Below are 24,844 nucleotides of genomic sequence, written 5' to 3'. Positions count from 1 at the left end.
GTCATTTTGTAATAATACGCCAAGAAATTAATAATGGAATAGTTTGGGGAAGAAAAGCATAGTTGATTTACATCAAAGTTAAACTTTTGTGAATATCTCATAAAATTTATTTTCCACTTGTTACACAGAAGCGAGGACTGTTCTAATGCAGAGTTAAACAAAATTTTATTAACTATAATGTGATTAAAATGTAATGCAAGAAGAAAATATGAGAACTCAGATAAAAGAGGTAAACAATTGTAAATGTATGTTAAAAATATTCATTTTTGCTTTGACTCTGTGATTACTACACTATGAAGATCAAAACATTTGTTCTAAATATGGAATGTGAATATGAATATAGTTGGCTATGCAAAGTAAACTTGTATTTCATAGATTTTTTAAATATTTACATATCTTTCAGGGTACAGTTTAAAGGCTACCTTTTCCATGACTCTCCTTTGTTTTCTCTAGAAAGATGTATTGCATGAAAGAACTATATCATACATATTCCATTTGAATTTACATTGATGTACATGTGTCTGTATGTTTAACACTATCTAGAAATAATGTCTTGAACATAGCGAATGCTAAAAAGCTAGTGGAAAGGGGTGAGTATAAATGTAACTATTCTTTGAAAGGATGATGTACTATGACTATATGTGTGTAGATGTTTTTACATGCACCTTTGAAACAAAATGGCTCAATATACACAGAGTAAGATATCCAAAAATAGATCCTGCAACATAAACATTCCCAGAGACATTTCATGTAAATGAAATTTAGTTGTAAAAAAGATACATAACATTTGATTTTCTAACCATGGAAGCAAAATTAAGTTTTCTTTAAACATTTATGGAGTATAAATTAGAACATCTTAACATAAACACTCAGAAGGTTTTGGCAAAACATTGAAAACAGAGTATAAGTAATACAAAGTACTTACAACCATTTCATTTAGAGACACCCAGCAATCAGGTGGGAAATCCTGCAATAGTGGCACTAAGAACTGAAGACAGCCATCCCAGTGACATAGAAGCAGCATCATGCCAATGAGGTTAAATATCCTCACCACAGCACTGGCAAGATCATACGTCATGTGGAAAATCTGTTGGCCAAAAGATAAAATCAGTTCTTACAATAATTTTTGAAGTCAAGATACTACCAATGGTGGTGGCATGTTATGACATTATGTAGTCTAATTATTTATTTAATAAAAATATTGGAAGAACTTTTACAAAAGTAATTGGTGATTATATATATTTTTACCTGGAATGAAGCTGGGCATTCTGCTATATGAGTATTATGACCAAGTGTGGGTTCTCCACAAGGAACAAAGATAGATGAATACAACTGGGCCACGCTTTTGTGTGCTATATTTCTGGACATTTTAGCAAAGCTGATTTAGAACAAGGTAATAAATTTGACAAATAAGGGGCATCTTCTTTTCTGCTTCTCGTCTCTTTCTATTAGATTTGTTGAAAGACCAAAACAATAACCCAAGGATTGAAAACCATGAGCAGGGCCTCCCCTGCTGGTGCAGCAGTTGAGAGCTGGGCTGTGAAGGTGCCGGCAGCCTCTGCAGTGCCGGTTCGATCCCCGGCCGCCAGTGAGGGTCCCACACTGCGCCCAGACCTCTCCTGCCGCCCGCTGCTCCCCTCAGCAGTGTACTTCATCAATCTGCCTGTTCTCTTCTCCACTCTGTCTCTGGTGAATTCTCTTACCCTCCCATGCTTCTGAGTGTACCCAGTGCTTGTATAAATAAATAAATAAATAAATAAATAAATAAATAAATAAATATTTAAAAGAAAACCATGAGCAAAATGAGTGTAATGTAATGGCAAAATATAAGAATGAGAACTAATTGCAGTTAACTCTGTAGCTAAATAAGAGGAGGTATTTTTCAAATTGTGTATATTAAAAATGAAAAGTGACCTTTGAGATTAAAGATCTCTGAAGCTGATTAGAAAATAACTGCATAATTATTTTTAAAATTAAAATTGTTATGTTTAACTGTATGATACAGGCTATGCTTTCTGTAAATCTTTCTTATACATATTTTCATGGAGTCCAGTATGACAGGTGACATTATTTTATAAGACACAAAAATTATGACAAACCAGTATCTTCCATTAGTTTCAGGTGGAAACTTACATATAGCTTCATATCTATAATGTCTTATTTATCTAGTTATTGTAAGAAATAAAATGAGAGCCTTAATCCTTTCTTTAGCAGATCTATGCTATATTCCTCTTGTACTATTTTTTTTTTTTAGATTTATTTATTTATTTATACAAGCACTGGGTACAGTCAGAAGCGTGGGAGGGTGAGAGAATTCACCAGAGACAGAGTGGGGCAGACTAATGAAGTACACTGCTGAGGGGAGCAGTGGGCAACAAGGGAGGTTTGTGCGCCATGTGGGACCCTCACCCAGCGGCCGGGGATCGAACCGGCACTGCTGGGCTTCGCAACCCCGCGCTCTACTGCTGCGCCACAGGGGAGGCCCTCCTTTTGTACTATTTATATGGTTTATGATCTTATTTCCCCTACTCTAAAATAACAAAACCCACTTGGGAGCAGACCTACATTCTACAATGAAAAGTTTTTTTTTTTTAATTGTTAAAGAATTACTGAGTTAATAAATAAAATTAATAAATATGCATACATATAAAGTCATAATATCTTAATATATTTAGAATCACATTTCTATAATTCACCAAAAGTAAAATTTACTTTTAAAGTAATGGAACACTCTGTCTTGAGAAATTGAGAAAAAGAGAAGAAATCCACAAATTTTATATTTTGATTTAGAAACTATATATTTGTATAATTCTTAAGAGATGCATGCTAAAGTATGCTGAGAAAAAATGACAGGTCAGTTGGGAGTTTGCTTTTGTAAAATACAAACTGCCTTTAAACATTTTTCATTTTGATGAACTTCTCTTAGGCATTGTTTCTTTTTTTTTTAAAGATTTATTTATTTATTTATACAAGCACTGGGTACAGTCAGAAGCGCGGGAGGGTGAGAGAATTCACCAGAGCCAGAGCGGGGAGCAGAGCAGACAGAAGGACCGAGGTACACTGCTGAGGGGAGCAGCGGGCGGCAGGAGAGGTGCGCCATGTGGGACCCTCCTCAGGTGGCCTGGGAGCAGCCAGGGATCGAACCGGGGCAGCAGAGGCTGCGGGCAGCTTCGCAACCCAGCGCTCAACCCCTGCACCACCGGGGAGGCCCTGTTTCTTACTTTTTGATGTAGTAAGAATCTTAATATGTCATCTTTCTTTTTAATATAGTAAGTACAGTGAGGAAAAAAATCCTTTGTGGGGATGTACACATTGCTCTCCATTACTGTTATCTTTTAATTTTGGTTACTTAGTTAATTCACTTTCATTGAGGTAATCTTGGTATGTAACACTGTATATGTTCAGGAATATAGACTCATACTTCATCGAAAACATTAAAACCACACCACACCCTCCACCACAACCACTGAACTCCCTCTACCCTTTGCTTCTGACCCTACCTCTCTGCCCTGTGAATTATTTTTAAATGTAAGACTTGCATCCTAGACTTTAAAAGCAAAGGACTATGATTTTGATATTCAGACAGCAATACACACAATTTATTTTAAAGCACTAAGAATTTTATTTTCCCCTAATTTTTATTTGTTAGTTGGTTTTACATTTAGCAAACCCACACAAAAAAGTCCTTTTGAATTTATTCCTTTTGATATTTCTTTTTTTGTGTGTGTGTGTATGTGTGTGGGACCCTCGCCAGTGGCTGGGGAATGAACCATCACTGCAGAGGCTGAGGGTAGCCTCGCAGCCCAGCGCTCAAACGCTGTGCCACCAGGGGAGGCCCTCCTTTTGATATTTCTGAGTCATTAAATGTGTTAGTAGAAATAGCACATTTTTTATCAACAATTTCTTATTAAAGTAATATAGTAAAACATAATAACAAAGCTTTCCATTATTAAATAAAAGAAAAGAAAATCAACATGGATATAAAAAATGTTTAGTAACAGAATTCTGTATATCTGAGTACTTTCTGACAAAATGGTTCAATATGTCCTTTGGATGTTATATTGTTGGGAAACAAAGTAAGTTACAGAATATAAATTTCTGAGTGAAACAAGAAGCACATAGACTGCAAACCATCCTTTGACTAGCAGACTTTATAGGTGTGGGATGCCACAGAGAACAAGGGCTCATTCTCAGTAGACCTGAGTTTTATGGATTTTCTGCTTTCTTTTTTGGAATCAGATATTCTTTGTGGAATTTTAAGGGGTTATTTACTGAATGAAAGTGACATAGGCTAATAGCTATCCAACAATACCTTTAAGAAAATCCTATTATTGCTGAAATGTTTTCCAGAAAAACATAACCACTACTCTCCTAAAGGGAGTTATAGGTCTTTCATAACATATTAGAAACACAGTATTTTTGGTCGTTGCTGGTTTTGTTTCCATGTGATTATTACACTCCTATTGTAACAGAATAAGCTCTAGATTTAACTCTATCTTCTACCCATTTCCTATCCCAACCTCACAATGTTTATGTACAGTACAAGTGCCAGATTGATATAATTCTACTATATAGACTGCTCAGGAAGAGGTCACATAATTAATTTCATAAAATCTCTTTTTGATTGCTAACATCACGAGTTCAAAAGTGATCTCTCTTTTTGGAGCTATCCCCAAATCTAACTTTGGAAGAATGGCTTGTTTAAGTGGGCTATTTTAACATGTATTAATAGTATCAGTGGAAAATTTCAAGTAGTCAAAACGATGTAGCACTGTCCTGATTTATTTTCCTGAAAAAAGAACATACATAGTGTATGTGTTTTTGATGCATATATGGCTTTGTTTCATTACTTTGCTACAGCATAACACATCTACCATTTTAATCATATACATATTTCCTTAGGATTTTAATCCCAAATAGCTAAATATTTAGGAAAAGTGTATTTTATGCAAAATTACACTTTATTTAGCTTTATAGTGTGAGAAAGATCAAAGATCATGACCTAAGGAAATGCAAAAAAAGAAATAGGAAAATATCATAATGATTCTTTGAACATACTTGTTAGGAAACAATAGGAAACATTTATAGTACAAACTAAAAGTACAAACTTTGAAAACTGGGAAACACAGTATCTGGTGGTACAGAGTTGATATTCAGCTATTGTGATTTCTCCCACAAAGGTTGTTTAACTAACAATTAATTTGCATAAAAGGATCAGTATTAATGAACACATAACCGAGATGAACCATTTCTACTAATCTTAGTCATTTTCCTTGAAATTCAAGTCAGTATCAGTTGACAATGTAGAATAGATCAGAACAAAAATGCTTATTATAAGTTGCACAGTGTTACTAAATGTACACATATTCATGTTTTCTAAGTACCATAGACAAAAGAAATATATCATTTTAACTTTCATGAGGACTATGTGGTACAACAGAACATCTGGTTATTAGGCAGTGCCCTGGAAACATGAAACAGCAAATATAACCTACAAGAACTCAATTTACCTTAGGAAATAGTTTACAGTGGGAAAACAAAATTATAAATGAATATTGAAAATGACCCTACCAAGAAGAGAGTTTCATGGATTTGTACTCTGGAAAAAAAGAAAATTAAAATTAGACAACTTAAGATCATTCTATGCCCTTCTATTATAAATCTCAAGTGGCTTCAAATGTAGACAATAGGTACAAATTTTGTAAATACAGAAATATTTAAATGGGAAAACTAAAAAAATTATGTTGGATTTTTTTTTTTTTTTAAAGATTTATTTATTTATACAAGCGCTGGGTACAGTCAGAAGCGCGGGAGGGTGAGAGAATTCACCAGAACCAGAGCGGGGAGCAGAGCAGGCAGAAGGACCGAAGTACACTGCTGAGGGGAGCAGCGGGCGGCAGGAGAGGTCTGCGCGCCATGTGAGACCCTCGCTCGGCGGCCAGGGAGCAGCCGGGGATCGAACCGGCGCTGCAGAGGCCGCGGGCAGCCTCGCAACCCAGCGCTCAACCGCTGCGCCACCGGGGAGGCCCATGTTGGATTTTTTTAAAGATTTATTTATGCATACAAGAACTGGGGTATAGGCCAGAAGTTGGGGTGTTGGATAAGAGGATTCACCAGAGACAGTGGGGAGCAAAACAGGTAGATCTACTGAAATATACTGCTGAGGGGAGCAGCAGGAGAGGTCTGCTGTGCCATGTTGGTTAGCGCCCTGGCCGGGGATTGATCTCCGGCTGCAGAGGCTGGAATAGATTGATAGCACTATGTCTCTAACCCCTGCGCCACCAGGGAGGCCCTATGTTGGATCGTTAAGCCTTATTTCAATGATGGCTTTTTTTTTTTTAAGATTTATTTATGCATAAAAGAGCTGGGGTACAGGCCAGAGGTGTGGGGTGGAGAGGGGATGAGAGGATTCACCAGACACAGAGTGGGGAACAGAACTGGCAGATTGACCGAAGTACACTGCTGAGGGGAGCGGCGGGCGAGCCAGGAGAGGTCTGCTGTGCCATGTGGGTTGCTCCCTGGCCAACCGAAGATCTAACTCTGGTTGCAGAGGCTGGGGACAGCTTCATAGGCTGAGGCCCAACCCTTTGCACCACCAGGAAGCCCCTCAATGATGGCTTTTGAAGGTTATTTTGATACTTTTCACACATTTAATTTCAGGGTGAAATCAGTCAAAAATATTGATTTAATGAAATACATGTAATGAATGTAATGTAATGAAATGCAACAAATTTGATTCTCAAACTGCTATTTTTTTAAAGATTTTTTTTATTTATGCATACAAGAGCTGGGGTGCAGGCCAGAGATGTGGGGGGTGAGAGGATTCACCAGAGAGAGAGTGGGGAACAGAGCAGGCAGACTGACTGAAATACACTGCTGAGCGGAGCACCATGTGGGTCACCTCCCTAGCTGGGGATCGAATTCGTGCTGAAGTGGCAGCGGATCGCTCCATAGTGCTCCGCCTTAACCCCTTGCACCACCAGAGGGGCCCCTCAAACTCTTATTTTTGAAATCCTATCTTAAAACCTCAACAGGAAAAATTATTTAAATGAAAAAAAATTAATGTTCTCTTTTTATTATCTAGTACACAGTGAAAACTGATAAGCAGAAAGTCGTAAGTGACTATATAAGTTGTGCATACGTGTGTTTATGTGTGTGGGTAGATAAAGTGTGGAATCAGGCTAATAGTCACATTAGCAACAGTTTATAATTTCTGTATAGTACTTGTGAATGAATTTCAAATGACTTTTCTACAATGTGTCTTTTGGAGGGAATAGGAAAAAATCCTTTTAGAAATAACATAATGCTAATAATAGACTCATTGTTATCTTTGTTTCATTTCAATCTTTTATTTGCTTGCTCAACTTCTCTATACCTGCTGTCATATCATATTTGTAATATGTAACATGCTCCAGTAAGTGCAAATTTAGTTATCTCTGCCTCTTGAACCACACATAGTAAAATTATTCTAGTCTCTGTTACAAGTTCATTTCCTCAGCACACAAAACCAATAACATGGATTTATGCTTTTTGAAGGACAAACATATACTGTAAAATGCAATAGAGAAATGTGCCATTTTGTTAAGAATAGATATTTACTTTGGAGAATTCATCTCATCAAATTTGTCTTTTAAAATTCACTTACATAGTGGTAAAAACTAAGATCCCTTCAGTGTACCAATTATAGGGACTGAACTATCAAAGTAAACCAAGCAGAGGATGTTTAAACTCAGTTTTCTATACTCAGTAAATCGTTTTCCTTTAAACAGTATCTTGCAGCTATTATATAGTAAATAAGTGTGGCATATTTTTCCATTCCATCCAGATATTCTTCTCAAAAACAATTTTTATATTGTTTGGATAAATGTCAAGGGGTGGAACTGCTGGGTTATATGACATTTATTTTTGATATTTTGAGAAATCTTCTGGTTGTTTTCAACAGAGGTTGGACCAGTTTACATTGCCAGCAAGAGTGTACAAGGAACTCCACTTGCTGGCACTTACCTAGAGTGTAAAAACACTAATTTGAAGGGGTATATGTACTACTGTGTTCATTATAGCTCTACTTACAGTAGCCAAGTTATGGAAATGACATCAGTGCCCAACAACAAGTGAGCAGATTAAGAACATGATATATATATATATATATATATATATACATATATAAATATATGATATATGAGCTATATATGCCATGTGATATATATATATATGACAGGTGATGTATATACATAGATATGATAGAATCCTATCCAGCTATAAAATAAAAAAAGAACTCTTGCTATTGATGATAGCATGGATAGAACTGCAGCATATTGTGCTAAATGAAATAAGCCAGAGTCAGAAAAACAAATACTGGATGATTTTCCTCATATTTGGAACAAAGAGAAACAAAACAAAGGGAGATGGGAAACTAAACCAAAACAAAGCCTAGGTACATGACTGTAAACTAGAGGTTATTAGAGGGGTAGGTGGAAGTGTGGAGAAAGGGGGTAGGTGGCATGATGGCATGTGGCAAAGGGGCATGGGTATTCTGGAGGTGGGTATGGTGTGGTGATGGAAATCCAGGGTTGTAAATCAATGTCAACTCAATAAAAGATAATACAGCTATAAAGCCCATAAACTCTTTACATTTGCAGAAGATGCATCCTGCATACAGCAACACATGAACGTGCCTCTTCAATAATTCCTTCACTAGTTATTATCTATACGATACTCTAATGCTAGTATAGTATAGATATAACTAGTTTGACACATTAATTGCACCTACTAATATCGCTATATTGTATATGCTTTGTGATCAAGAACAATTTTTAGCAATCACCATTTAAATTTTTGCTATTTGCCTATTTCCAAATAATCTAGAATGTCTCTGATAGAATGAGAAAAAATGTGTAGTTTATCTTACACACTAAGAGACACCCTGCCCCTAAAACTGTGAGTGAGTTTGATGGGTAGTGGGGAGGAAAAACAGAGTAGTGAAAAGTAATTGTGGTTAAGAGTGTTGGTTCCAGGGCCTCCCTGGTGGCACAGGGTTTGTTAAAATCTGAGCACTATCAAGCTATCACCAGCCACTGCTACCTGAGCTCTATCCCAATCCAGGGAGCTAGTCCACATGGCACAGCAGACTCCCCTCAGTAGAGCAGTGTATTTCAGTAGATCTGCCTGTTCTGCTCCCCACTCTGTCTCTGGTGAATCCTCTCACTCCCTCCCCCTGCACCTCTGGCCTAGATCCCAGTTCCTGTATGCACAAAAGTGGAAACAGTGGCATTGACTTCAGATACACATACACAGAAATTGGAAAATAAACCAAAGGAAAAATTTATTTTGTATAGGTAATTTTATTTTGTATAGGTAATTTTCCCAAACCTTTGTTGATAAAATAACAAATAAGGTCAAATAAAATGTGATAGCAAACATTCTATTAGAACAAAATGCACAATGTGTTCCCAACATACCCAGCCTCTCTTGTCATCATCAAGTTTAGAAAATTCGTGTAAAGGGCCTCCCTGGTGGTGCAGCGGTTGAGCACTGGGTTGCCCACAGCCTCTGAAGCACCGGTTCAATCCCCGGCTGCTGGGCAAGGGTCCCAAATGGCGCGCAGACCTCTCCTGCCGCCCGTGCTCCCCTCAGCAGTGTGTTTTGTCAGTCTGCCTGTTCTGTTCCCCGCTCTGGCTCTGGTGAATTCCCTCACCCTCCCGCACTTCTGACTGTACCCAGTGCTTGTATAAATAAATAAATAAATAAATCTTAAAAAAAAAAAAGAGGAAGAACTATCTTGAAAAAAAAAAAAAAGAAAATTCGTGTAAAATCCAGTACATTCCATGCAATTTGCAGCAACATGGATGGCACTGGAAGGGATCATGCTCAGCGAAATAAGCCAAAAAGAAAAAGAAAAATACCGGATGGTCTCACTCATAGCAGGAATCTAGAAAACTTAAATAAGGGACCAGGAAAATGAATATAAGAAAGTGAAAATCAAAATCAACAAAAAACTATGAACCAGAGACACTTTTTGGGGGGTGGGGGGCGGGAGGGGAAGGATTGGGGTCAGAATGGAGCGTTTGCAATTGTATGGGGGAATATAAAAATAAAATTTAATATTTAAAAATAAATAAATAAAAAAAAAAAAAAAATCCAGTACATTCCACCATATCAAGAAAAAAAATCTGGCTTCAAAAAATCCTGTTCAGATAAAAGCAATACTTCATAACTTTTACTAGTGGCCTTAAGACTTAGGTCAAGCATTGGCATGTCATCGTGCTACTCTGGCCAGATGAGCAAGTCAAGCTCGAAACATTAATTTATTTAAGTGGATTTGTGTCAGAAATGCTCTGGAAGAAAAAGTGGTGCTGGTTCATTGCCTTGGCGAATGTCTTCAAAAGAAATCGCTACGTACATGATTTTGGGTTTAAAGGCAGCAAAATAGAACTACCAGTGGTACTGAATAAACCACATATTCTGCATTTTGGTGAAACCTATTAAGAAAAAAATACTTAATACTGAACCCCGCAAAAGAAATTAAATGCTAAATAATAAATGTGTTGGCAAAGTTGACAACAACCCAAGAAACAAATGAGTAAGATTTAATTGGTTAGAACATGGCACGGTTTCAAATTTACTAGTTGGACACCTTCCAAACTAAATATGCATTCTAATGCTTCATCAATTCAGATAACAGTGCATCTAGACATTTGCCAGACCACCTGAGTGTTTAAAATACCTAACTCTCAAAATTATTACAAGCAGTACCTAAGCAGGGACCTCCCCCGGTGGCACAGGCGATTGAGAGCAGCGCTGTGAAGCTGTTCGCAGCCTCTGCAGCACCAGTTCGATCCCGGCCAGCTGGCGAGGGTCCTACATGGCGTGGCAGACCCCTCCTGTCGCACCCACTGCTCCCCTCTACAGTGTATTTCATCAGTCTGCCTGTTCTGTTCCCTGCTCTGTCTCTGGTGAATCCTCTCACCCTCCTGCGCATCTGGTCTGTACCCTGATTCTTGTATAAATCAATCAATCAATCAATCAATCAATCTTAAAAAAAAAAGAATTACAGAAGCAGAGATGTATGGAAAGATCTTTAAGAGTAACAAACCTTTATCATAAATTTTTTATTTTTTTTTAGTCTCCAGAAAACAGCTAATAAATACTGGTTTGTGAAAAATAAACTGTCAGATAAGGATTCTTCATTGTTCACGGCATTATCCCCACTGCACACTCCTACAAAACTTTCTTCTCCAGGGACTGTCCATCTACTTTAAACAGGACTCATTTTTCTCTAGACCTGCCAGAGCTGTCATAATTGTTGGTTCCTCGAATATGTCTTAAAGTAGCCACACTTAATCTCAATTTATAGCTTTATTTGGGGTGAAGATTTGGTTAGCAGAGTAGCGCTTTGTGTTAAGCTATCTCTTACTCCTTTAGTGACAATTTACATGGGTATAGGATTCTATAATTCTTTAAGGAATTTTCCAATAGATATTTGAAGACTTGCCTCCATCCTTTCAATCATCCAGTGAAGCTGCACAGTAGGGGGGCTACCTGATTGGGGGTGAAGGGCTAATGTTGCCTCAATTAAAATAAATAAATAAATAAATTTATAAAAATAAAACAAAGTGCTCTGGACAAGTCATAACTTATGCTAAAATTGACCCAAAAAAGACAATAAAATATGTATCTTTCCTTGTTATGGGTATGAATTCTTCAGTGAAAAGATGAGTATTGGGTGGCGATAAGTGAAAATTGCCCATATTCCTTGTGTGTGTGGGCAGGGGATGGAGAGGCAGGATGTGGGTAGTGACTCATGGAGGTGTCATAGCTACCTTAAATGAAGCAACCTTCCTATGTCCAGCCCACTTGTCAACTAATTCTGCATTATGCTCTCTGACTCCAAATCCAAATGTCTCAGTGGTTTCACTGGGCAGATTATTTTTTTTTTTTTTTTTTTTTTTTTTTTTTTTTTTTTATAGAGGCATGCTTTTATTTATTTGTTTGCTGGTTTCTTTGTTTGTTTTGTTTTATACATGCACTGGGTACAGTCAGAAGCGCGGGAGGGCGAGAGAATTCACCAGAGCCAGAGCGGGGAGCAGAGCAGGCAGAAGGACCGAAGTACACTGCTGAGGGGAGCAGCGGGCGGCAGGAGAGGTCTGCGCACCATGTGGGACCCTCCTCCGGTGGCCGGGGAGCAGCCGGGGATCGAACCGGCGCCGCAGAGGCCGCGCGCAGCTTCGCAACCCAGCGCTCAACCGCTGCACCACCGGGGAGGCCCTGGGCAGATTATTTTGTAGCAAATTCCAAAATAGGATTTTTATTCTGTGTCATACTTCATTTTATTTTCTTTGGTTCACAACCTCTTTTAAAATTCTGAAGACTTTCTTAACTCCATAATAATTCAGGGACAAAAGAACTTCCTCCCACAGGGCTCAGTCTACACTTCTATAAAAGCGTTTGATATTTGGTTATGATTAAACATCTATATGTCTGTGTCCTCACTAGACTGTGAGCCCCTGGAGGTCAAGGATCATATCTGCAATGCAAATACTTACTATATATTTACAAAATAGGAGGAAGTGAAAAAGAGGAAGAAAATAGGAAGGAAGGATGAAAGGGAGGGAGGGAGGGAGATTCCTGTTTAGAAACAAGTGGCTTATTTTAATAAGGGGAATCTTGGGATTATACAATTTCCGAGTATTCTTTGTGATAACAGAATGGAGACAAATTTGAACAGAATCTTTACTATGTGCAAATATTTAAACTTAAATACAAAAATTTGTTTATAATATTAGACCTCTTAGTTCCAGAGCATATCATCTTTTGTCATACCCTGAAGATGTTTAAAACTATATTAAATTCTTCCACACCATGTCCCTGTTGAATTACCTCAAAGAGTAACACATTCAATACCTCAAAGAAGTCTCTTGTCAGAGTAATGCTAGGCTTGCTCTCTTCCTTGCCTTCTACATCTAATTAGAAATTTTATTATATAAAACACTTTTTGTAAAAGTTCTTGAATTAAAGACAATCATCAATGGGTTATTTCTATCTCTCTATATCCCTCCCCACCTTGCAACGAGCACTTTGTTTTAAAACACAGCCAATTTCCTGGCTACAACTTTTTCAACAATGGTCCATTAAATTTGAGATAATGGCCAAGATTCTAAGTGTAATATATATACTCTTCATGAACTGGCCACTGCTTACTTCCCAAGCCTCATTTTCATCCAGTCCCATTAGTTTCCACATTCATTTATTTGTGGTCATCTTTTTAAAAACTTTCATGTTTCTCTCTTTCAACTGCCTCCATTAAAATAATAAGCTTGATGAAGATGAACCTATTTTAATGTCTTTATATCTCACTGTTTTTGTTACACAGTTAATTACAGTAAAATGTGTTGAATGAGGACCTCCCTGGTGGCACAAGGGGTTAAAAGTCAGCACTATGGAGGTATCCACAGCTACTGCATCACGAGTTTGATCCCTGGCCAGTGAGCTACACACATGGTGCAGCAGACCTCTCCTGACTCACCTCTTGCGCCCCTAAGCAGTGTCTTTCAGTCAATCTGCCTGTTCTGTTCCCCACTCTGTCTCTGATGAATCCTCTCACCCCGACACACACCTCTGGCCTGTACCCTAGCTCTTGTATGCATAAATAAATCTTTAAAAATATATGTTGAATGAAAGGGAGAATAGTGTGATCTACTACCTGTTAAGAACAATTCAGATTCATATTTTGAGAAAATAAATAGCATGCAAGATTTGAAATTGAAGTGGCACTTACTGAAAAATATCCTGCATGTTTTAAAAAATCTGAATGATTCCAATAAGATATTTATTTTCCTGCCCATTTCCATTGAAATTTGCTTTATTTTTGATGCCAATAATATAATAGTGGCTTGCATAATAAGCGTATAAAATAACTAGTGATTAATTAAACTTTGGTTATACATAATGAGTGTATGAAAACAGTCTTAATTACTTTATGGCCATTGTCATATGTTCTATAATCACAAAATTGTTATTAAACAGAACAACTTGGTTTCTATGTTCTGAATACTTTCCATGCTTGCAGGATCTTTTAAAAAATTGCAAGCTAGGCAATATTATTTTTATGATGGTGCAGACTATTTTTAGTTTTTAAGAAAAACTAAAAAAAAAAAATTGGTACCTTTGTTATTATACCTAATAACATAAGCCCCACTGTGTTTTCAGGTGTTCCAGATCCATTACCAATTTGAGTTAACAGGCTAACCCTGTACCAGACACCTAGACAGAGCCAAAATCCACTGTAAAAAAATGGAAATTTGGACTTATTCCTATTGAGTTGGCACAAGTTAAGCTCAATAGAATTCAGTACTTCTGACAAGTTCTAAATGGAGAAGTCCAAAGGTTGCTATCATTATTATCTGGGCTTTCACCCAGCTTTCAAACTCACAAATCACTGTCACAATTTTTTTTTTTTTTTTTTTTTTTGCTAAATTCAGCATTGATTCTGGCTTCCACATTATTTTATTCCTTTGGTGTATTTATGTTGTATGAGAGTTAACAGAAGAATATTTTTGTATGATGCTTAGTAGTTTATTTAGAGTGAAAAACATGGATTTTTATATAAGACTCACAAGAGAAAAAAGTATAGATTCTCATAATTAGATTAGACCCAAAAAAAACAAGACAAAAGAATCTTCCTTCCCCCTTTTCTCTCCCCTCCATCTGAGGATACAGCAAGAACACGGTCACCTGCAAACCAGGTAGCAGGTCCTCATTAGACATCAAACTGCCATGGACTTTGATCATGGCCTTCCCTTCTCCAGAAATGTGAGCCACCTTGTATATGGTATTTTGTTCTAGCAATCTGAGCTGACTAGGACAGGAAGTTAGTAAATATATAGAAAAAAAATAGAGTTCTTTAAATATCTCATTACCATGCTGTCAATGAGAAGTTACAAAAAAAAAAAAAAAAAAAAAAAAAAAAAAAAAAAAAAAAAAACTACCACTGAGTGGCAAGTAATAAAATCAGTATTAAGTGAAAGGCAAGTATTTGTGTGATATGTTTGTTTCTAAGAATATAAATTCACCATAGACTCCCAGCCACATTTTAAAATATATTTGACTTCTATGGCCAAATAGACTGGGCACCATATTAAAGCATGTTGAGACAATTCAGGTCCAAAATCTGGAGTAAGGAGTATACCAACAAGTAGTTGAGATTGCAAGATCAGCCATTAAACTGTCATTACTGGACTAATACACACAGAGATAGGGGGTGCAATAGGTGAACAGTAGATAAATTTAAAAAAAAAAATCTAAGAAGAGGAGCTGACATCAGAGGGAAACACAAGGAACAGACTTTCTTAACCCTGGATCCAGGGAGATTCACTACTTTGGCAGAATTGGTCAAACCTGGGAAGGTTTAGAGATTTGTGATCATTCAATAAATCCAACTATTTTTTCATTTGAATTCCTCCCCTTTTCCCATTCTTTCTTCTCTATTCATATTCTCCACCTCTATCAGTTCACATATTTTGTACTCCTCTCCCAATCCTGTGCTTCGCAACTACCCAATATTTGTATTCTTATCACTATTAACCTGGACTATTAAAATGCCTTTTAATTAAACAACATATTTATTGATGAAAGCTGAGAAAAATCAGAAACAAAGAAAATAACAAATAAAATGTGTATTTGATTCTACCACTGACTTAACTATTTATAATACTTTGGTGTAGTTCTTCCTAGATATTTTAACATATTTAACTTATATACATTCTCTCTACATAATTTTAAGCATATTTACATATGATTTAAAAAGGGAAAATCACTACTCACATATTTATAATTAATATTGCATTCAGTAATATATAAAGGTTTTTTTCCCACATATAAGTAAGAATATTTTTTATTATTTGTTTTGGTACTTGTTCTGTGCATGTGAATGCCATTTACAATTTCTATAATAGAATATTGTAGGTCAGCATCTAGTTGCTAATATATCTGTATCTAGAATAGCTACCTATTAGTCATTTTATAGACTAAAATTTCATTCAACAATGTACTATGGCTGGACATTTAGATGACAGTTTCAAACACTGAGTGAAATCTTATAAAAGAGATCTACAATAAGAAAAAGAAGAAAAAAATCAGTGTCCTGAACATTGCACATATGACTTTGACTATTGCACATATGACCTTTTCTTCTAGCTCCAGTTTTATATCTTATTCTAGAATCAAAACATCTACAGAAACTGATAAAGTTGGTTTAATTCCCAATACAACCACATAAGATTGTTTGAATCCATAAACAGGGGTACACTTAAATACTAATGAATTTGTTATATGCCTCATGGAAGAGATTTGAAGTTTACTTAATCATCCACTTGTGCCTTCTTAGCAGACGCTTTGCTCCATATCGATGAATCATAAGTGGTCAAGGTGAACAGAATCCTTGGAACATTTATTTTCATGTAGGATAAGAAGGCATTCTGCTTTATTAACCTAACTGAGGGCATGTTAAAACACAAATATTTCCTGGAAAATTTTACAATATAGTATCATCTGTTGGTAGTGAGGGGAAAACAAAGGGACTTTGGGGCAAATGGGAAACATGGGATCTGTTTTGACAACATACTACAGTTTCTAGAGTGCTGCGGGCAGCTGGCTGCAGTGAACTGGCTGGCCTGCAGAGAACCATGAGGAACACAAAGACATGGGGACATTTGTGTGAAAAAACAAATATCAACACTAGTGTTTCCTCAGTGATACTAACCTATAGGCACAGCTGTTTGGCACCAGGTCTACTATTTTAATATTTAAATAAAGTATTGCAATATTAAATTGCAGAAATATTTAAAAGGTCTAATGTTTAAATGAAAAAATAAACTTTTAGGTGTATTTATGGCAGATAGGTATTAGAAGTTTTTTTTTAAGATTTATTTATTTATGCATACAAGGCTGGGTGTAAGCCAGAGGTGGGGGGGGTGAGAGGGTTCATCAGAGAGAGTGGGGAGCAGAACAGGCAGATCCACTGAAATGCACTGCTGAGGGGAGCAGCGAGTGAGACAGGAGAGGTCTGCTGCGCCATGTGGGTTGCTCCCTGGCTGGCCAAGGATCAAATTTGTGCTACAGTGGCTGGCAGTAGCTTGATAGTGATGTCTTAACCCCTGTGCAACCAGGGAGGCCCTAGGTATTAGAAGTTAATTGTAGTATGGCATGTAAGCTTCCCCTTAATTGTAGATAAAATATCTATATCTTTTGCAAAGATCAAAGAATGTAATTTTACCAAGGAATGGAGATTTGAGGGGGTGTTCCATCCATCAATTAGTAGGGAACACCAAAGTTCTGCTTTAGGAGCCAAACATCAAGCTTCTGTACTGTCCATGCCCTTGGGAGCACTGACTGCTCCTGGCAGGAAAAGACCTATCTCTGCTGCAGCAAAAATACCTGTAACACTCAAGTTTAGTGCTTAATCTACCACTCACATTCACAAAGAACAAGCTCATGCTTGGCACTGGCATGTTTCAATGGATTGTGAGACTGGAATGAAACAGAACCTGCTTGTCACAGTGATGAATATTCTCTGAAAGGTAGCTCTTATTATTCGTAATTAATACAGTCCTAGGCAGCATGCTGAATGAATAAGCATCTATAAAAATCATACAATTGCCTAATTGTAACAGTTATCTGACACTAAAGAGAATAAATGCTTTGGCAATCATAAATACAAAATTCAAGGACTACTATCCTTGAGTCCTTGAATATTTTTGCTATTTACTGTGATGAATTTCTCTGACACTGCAGCTAGTTTTACCTTCAAAATACAGAGCAGAGTATATGTAAATGGTTTGTGATGAATCCTTTCCTCACATTTGCAATATATCTCTTTATCTTTAATTCTCCTGACTATCCTGAATAAATTTTGATTTATATTTATATTTTGTTGTAACAATTTAATCTAAAATCTGTCAGTTAAATTTTTCATAATATCTTTACAATTAAGTATATATGTCTTACAAAATTAGTAGAATAAAGCATAATAACACAAGTACCTTTTCTAATTAAATCTTAGTTTGAGAAAAAATTATTCAAATTTTCAAAATGCACAAGTATAAATGATTGTAAAATAATTCATCATAGCTTATAAAAATATGAAAATTGTATTCATTGAACTAAATAAAAAAAGACAATCTACAATGCAATTCAAGTGGTTAGTATATTTTCAATAGAAAGTTCATTCTACTTAAAACTATGAAAGATTGAAAAATAAACATGCCCTCTACTATAATTATAATAATACTGTAGATTATGCACACCAGAAATTACTTCAAGGCATGATTCCATTTAATTTGAAGTGGATCAACATTCCTCTAGGTAAAGATAATACAATTTTGAATTTAAAAACATTTTCCTGCCCTTTAGTAAGTTTTATTTTAATTAGTGCTAGTTAAATTTGTTTTATAAACTTGTTCTTAAATCTATCACCTTCACTGAAACTATGCTACAATAATAGAAATGGTTTGTGATGAATCCTTGTATTCAATTTTGGAAATTATACATATCATATATAAAATATTTTTGAGATAATTTCTATATAACCTCTAATATACAATAGTCATTATATAGTATACATCATATATTTCTCTTAAGACAGAAGAGCTATAAAGTAGAATGTTGACTAAATTTAATTACATTTTCAGCAAAACATGTTTTCTTTATTCAGTAGATTATTTTATTTATATAAAGAATATCAGTTGAAAAAACAAAGTAACCTTTTACTACATTTAATAACAGAGTTTAATGCTTTCTAATAGACCCTTTTAACAATGTAACAAGAGGGGAGAAACTATAATATTCACAAAGAGAAATGTAATTTTCAAATGACATAGCCATGCATTGAGAATGGGCTCAAAAATAAAAACAAGAAATAGTGCTCATTTGATTCATATTTGCACCACCTCTATTTATTAAACTACTTTAAAACATTTCATTGTTTTATTATTTTTTAAGAAAGCTTTAAAGTGGTCACGGTTGCCTTTAGATTTCCTTTATTTTATATTCTCTACAATTTCATCTAACTCTTTTACCAACATAAGTCTCAGAGCAGCCTTTACTTCCTTCAGAAAACCTCCCCTTTGCCCCTTAGGAGCATATTGAAATCCTTACTTATGTGTTCCCACAGCACCCTCATGCTTTATTTTAGCATTTAGCATGCTGAGGCATAATTGCTTGTTTGTTTGTCTGTCTCTTTATTAGACAGTATGCACAATTCTAGGGCTCAAAATTATTTTTCATTATATATCTAGTAACTTACATATCATTTTAGCTTTGCATAAAGCTCAGTGAATATTTGAGTTAAAAAAGTTTTTTATAAGAATTTTAAATAGGGCCTCCCTGGTAGTGCAGCGGTTGACCACTGGGTTGCGAAGCTGCCTGCAGCCTCTGCAGCGCCGGTTCGATCCCCAGCTGCAGGGCGAGGGTCCCACATGGCGCGCAAACCTCTCCCGCCGCCCGCTGCTCCCCTCATCAGTGTACTTCATCAGTCTGCCTATTCTGCTCTCCGCTCTGGCTCTGGTGAATTTTCTCACCCTCCCGCACTTCTGACTGTACCCAGTGCTTGTATAAATAAATAAATCTTTGAAAAAAAAACCATTAAATAAAAAGACAGAAGAGAAAAACACCATTCCCCCCCCAAAAAAAAAAGAATTTTAAATAAGTTTGCAAGATCACAGATGTAGCTGATTTTGCTCCACACTACGCTGAGGTTATTTAGAACTTCCACCATGCTAAAACATATTCAAATGAGCCATTATAAATAACCAGGGCATGACAACAATATAATTTCAAAATCTTAACATCCACTAAAAATCAGCACTATGTCAGTGACACCATACAGTGTTATACCTTGATTTCTCAAAATTGACTAAATAATTCTTTGCAGAAGCAGAAAATCTGTATATTTCATCCTTTTAGAGAAGATCTGGGATTCAATTGAAAGGGAAAGGTGATAAGTAGACTGTGATATATCAATAGTGCTCAAGGTTATGGGAACAGGTGCATTGTTCATGAAGTCAGTCTTGAGGAAAACAATATAATGACTCATGGCAATTTAAAGTTGATCTATAGAGGAAATATGACAAAAAGAAGTACCTAAAATGTACTTTGAGAAATAACAGGCAAAACCAAGACTAAATCATTTAAAATCAAAAGCAGGTTTTGTACAAAAGAATGGAATGGAATTAAGGTCAAGAGAAAAAAAAAATAACTCCTTAGATTTGTTGGTAAAAAGGCCAATAAGCCTGATGTTAAGTATTCATCACACTCACATAGACAATAAACAAAAAGAAGGCAGAAGAGAACTGATTTGAAATAAAAGTTACATTAAAAGAGAAAATCTGTGAGTATAGTTTTTTTGTTCAAATAGCATTTTGAAGAGAATGTTATATGTATAAATGTCACTCTTCATCCCTTCTCTCTCTCTCCCCCCCCCCCCCCCCGGGATGCTCTTATCACACTGCCTCAGAAAATCAAAGGTCTAGGAAGATGTAATTTGAATACAGCAGTTTCAATATAGTCAATAAAGTATTAACTTTCCTCTATATATATTGCTGAAATATTATTGGTGAGATTAATCTGAATTGTTTATCTACTGAAGAGATGGAGGGATAGACTTATATGTTATTGGTTGGAATACAAATTGGTACAATACTTTGTTTACAAAAATGATAAATATGCATCTTGATTTTCAAACTATTCCACACATTCTGAAATAGAAATTAGTATGTAACAGCCAGAGCTGTTATCAAATATGATTCTCAGAATATATCAGTAAAGAAAACAGAAACAAAATTTCCACTCATGGAATCTACATACCAATGATGGAGGATGGGTGCATAGATAATATACAAAAAACTAAAGAAATACATGTTATGTACCATGTTAAAAGATTATAAGCTTTGTGGCATAAAAAGAAAAATCAATGTCAAAGAGATCAAAGCAAGAGGCTTGACAAACATGGGGTCAGGGATGGCACTTGCAATTTAATTGGGACCATCATGGTAGGCAGGCCTTGTTGAGAAAAGACTGGAATGAGTTGGCAATACTAGTCTTAACGTTCTGGGAGAAACAAATCAGTATGAGAGAGATCAGGCAATAAATGAAAAGGCATGTAGGTGCATAACTGGCACCTTCCAAAAAATGCCAGGCAATTAATATGGCTAGTAGAATAGAGGGGGAAGTTTCCTAGAGAATAAAGCAAAAAACCTAATGTGGAGTATGAATATGTGTTGATTTCTGAGGGTCAGAACAAGAATCTTATTGATATATAAAAGGAAATCAAAATGTTGATGGTAATGGACACTGTAGAATAAATGAGAGTGATTTAAAAAAAATGAGCTAAGCATAGAGATAAGCTGGTAAAGAGCATGGAAGTGAAAGACTCCTAGAGATATTCAATATAAAGTAATCAGAATACAGGGCCATGAAAAGGAGAGGGAATCAGGGTGGAGATGACAGGTTGTGATGAAAGATGATATTGGAAGTTTTGAATAGGAATAACTTAAGATGTCTTATTTAGGAAATAAGAATGTTTTCCTTTGAGTTTTAAATAGGGGAAGACATGACTATACATGAATTTTTCAAACATCACTCCTTTAAGTACACTAAAGAATGATTTGCAAAGGAAATAATATATAGTTAAGATGGATTAGATTTCAAATTGTTATTGGAATAATTCGAGCTTTATATAATGGTAGTCTGAATCAGTGACAGAGGGATTAAAAGCAATTTTAAAAATGGTAAACTGGATGCCAAGAATAAAGAGGAGGAAAGAAACAAGATGGTGCCCGCATTTCTAGTTGTGGTGTTTAGGTGAGTGGAATTATCCAATCCCCACAAATAGGCAATATTGTTTTCAGGGAAGAATAAAATTTCAATTTTGGACAAACTGAGATTAAATTGCCCACAATTCACCTTAGTGGAAATATCCTGAAGGCAGAAATGTGAATAAAACATTCATAAAAAGGATTTTGCAAGAGGTAAATATTTTAAAGGTTCTGGGGCCAGGTATTTGTGGTTAGGATCATTGGTAGCCTATAACATTTTACATAACTTAAGTAGGGAAAAAAAAAAAAAAACAACATTTCTAAACAGATGATGAGTCAAAGTTACCTCTTAAGGAGGGCTCACACAGACATGAGGTTGAAAGCTGAAAACATCTTTGTGCAGAGAAAATGGCAACTCTTCCCTTTTGATTCCGAGAAACTATAGACTCATGACTGGTGGGGAAAGAAAGAGATGGAATTTACCACCATTACAAACTCCTAATATCTGCTACATAATTTGTGGGAGCCATTGAAAAATGAAAATGGTCAAACAATATTATGATTCCAAGATGGAGGTAAGAAAACATTAAGCCCAGCACAGTGTGATTACACAAGACACACACCCTTGGAGTCCGAATGCCAACTTCCCATCCACATCTAAAATCATGAGGATGAATATTTTAAAGCAATGTGGATTGAGAAAAGGTGACCTAAGGCATAATCTTGAAGAGTTTCATTTTGTAAAAAGTAACTAAATTTCTAGGAAAATAGACAAAAATGAGCATGATGACCATGATTTATTTTCTCTATAATAATTTTCCAAATATGTAGAGCATAAATCCTTTCTAATGTCTTATTTTATACCTGAAAATCAACAAAGGTTAAAAAAATTACCTTTTTCCTTTTAGGGAAAGGTTTAGAATTGAAATAGCATTAATGTAATAAAGATGGGCATGGAAACTAAAACTCATTGGCTTATCATATTATGCAGGAAGCTCTGAATTTGAGTTCAGATAGTCAAAATGAGAATCTAAACAGGAGATACTTTCCCTCAGATATTATAGGGTATAGTTATAGTTCTGAGGTCATTTAAACTATAAATCTCTTGTACAATATTTTATAAATTATTTAAGGTAAGCTGACCTATGACAAATTATTGAGGTAAGCTGCAATAGCACAATAACAATTATCTTTAGCCTCTATATAGCTCACTTGGAAAACAAAAAAAAAAAAAAAATGGAACAATTTAACTCTGACCTTCCAGATTCTAATAAAGTAACATCAAAAACACAAATGTATAATTTAAATCATAAGGTAGACAACTGGTACATTCATTGCAATTGTAAAATTTAAATCAATCTAATATCTTTCTTTTTAAAAGCAAAATGAGTTATGGGACTGTTTTCACTAAAATTTCCCCATATTGGCTTAGTCAGTATTCTCCTGTTTTCATGTTCACAGAATAGAAGCGCTATAAATTATAATAGCACATTTAAATATTACACTTAGTGCTTGCATTAGAAGTATTTTTCAATCCTCTAATTTATTGTCTTATGATTCTTAAACATAAATTTACACTGTTTACTGGTCATCTCATATTTTACATTTTTCACTTAATAACTAATAATAGACATACATATTATATGGGCATAGTAATCAAATCACTGGCAAGGAGTTTTAACTTTAGTTTGACTACAAGAATTCAAAGTCCTCTTTTTCTGTTTCCAATAGAAATTGCTTATCTATGATGAACAATACTAAAACCATCAGGGTGCAGGTGAAAGTAAGCACTGGTGATGCACACTGCAGCACTTTATCACAATCCCTGGGACTTTCTGGTATGCATTTGCAGTTCTAATACACTTCTCTCTTAGATATTAAATTTTGAACATCTCTCGATTTATTTATGACTATTTTCATCCTGAAAAAATAAGTTAAAATAGCATACAACAAACATAAATTTAACAATGACTAATTTAAAACTTCAAGGATGTAGAATGAACTGAAAGAAAAGTGATTAGGGCAGATGTAAAATGTCACAGTCCATTAGGGGATAGCTTTGCCAGTCACTAAATGGCTACACTTTTCTAATCACCTAACCTCAGAGGAAATGAGGGAGAACAATGTGTGATCTTTCAAATATATATTTTTTTTTAAGTTAGCTATGCAGTAAAATGCCTACTTGTGATTTGTGATAGGTCTCAATGCATTACTCCTTCTAATATGCATCCATGATTTTTAAAATTCAAGTTCCTGAAATCCTAGTTATATTTTAACTTAATTCTCTGGCAGCACTGGGTTGAAGATTAATGAGATGATTGTAAGTATTTCTTTTTTGTTTGCTTTGTTTTTCTTTTAGTTGCTGGTAAGGTTTGGAGTTGCACAAATAATACAGGGACACATTCTCTTAATAAAAATTCAAACAATACAGAAACTTCTACAGTAAAAAGCAAAAGTTCTCCTTAGACGCAGTCTTTTATTTAAAACTGGTCAGTTCACATATCCATATCTTTTATTCTGATATGTTCTGGAAATCAACAACAAAAATCAAGGACAGATTAAATTTCCTAAAACACAGCTTTAGTCAAATGATCTTCTTGCCTTCATGATTTAGCATTTCCCCTAGATTAAGTAAATTGGTTATAGTTTATCATTTAAAGGGCTCAAATTTCCACTCTCAAAGTACTGAAATAAACTCTTAGCTGTACTCTTTGCTTATGATTAATGAAATGATTTGTATTTGCACAAAGATTTTGACACCCTCACACATTTACACTTTCCCACAGTTCACACCTTTCCACATGATTCTTAGTGAAAATCTACATCACTGAATCTCACTTATTAAATGAATGCCAATTCTTCTAGGTTTAACACATGCTTCCATGAAGCTAATCATGAAACACAAGGTCATCAGTACTTTCTCTGCTACCCCCCTGAAATTTTATTCTGTGGTTCTCATGTAGGTTATATTCCTATTTTTAAAATAAACATCTTATATATTTCCCTAGATTTTAATCACTTGGTACACCTCAAGATCT

At 35.5% G+C, this 24,844-nt stretch overlaps 1 protein-coding gene across 1 annotated transcript in view; it reads right to left on the bottom strand.

Annotated features, from left to right (window-relative positions):
- The window catches only part of HCN1 (hyperpolarization activated cyclic nucleotide gated potassium channel 1), a 327,077-nt gene that overhangs the window by 135,846 nt on the left and 166,387 nt on the right, over positions 1-24,844 (bottom strand). The window contains 1 exon segment of the mRNA XM_054688488.1: positions 926-1,087. Coding sequence (XP_054544463.1) covers positions 926-1,087 — 162 coding nt within the window.

This window comes from Talpa occidentalis, unplaced genomic scaffold (assembly GCF_014898055.3).
Source record: "Talpa occidentalis isolate TD23 unplaced genomic scaffold, MPIMG_talOcc4v2.1 talOcc4.6, whole genome shotgun sequence".
NCBI classification, from domain to species: Eukaryota; Metazoa; Chordata; class Mammalia; order Eulipotyphla; family Talpidae; genus Talpa; species Talpa occidentalis.
Note: the sequence above shows the minus strand (reverse complement) of the source record. Positions and strands in the feature narration are given on the sequence as shown.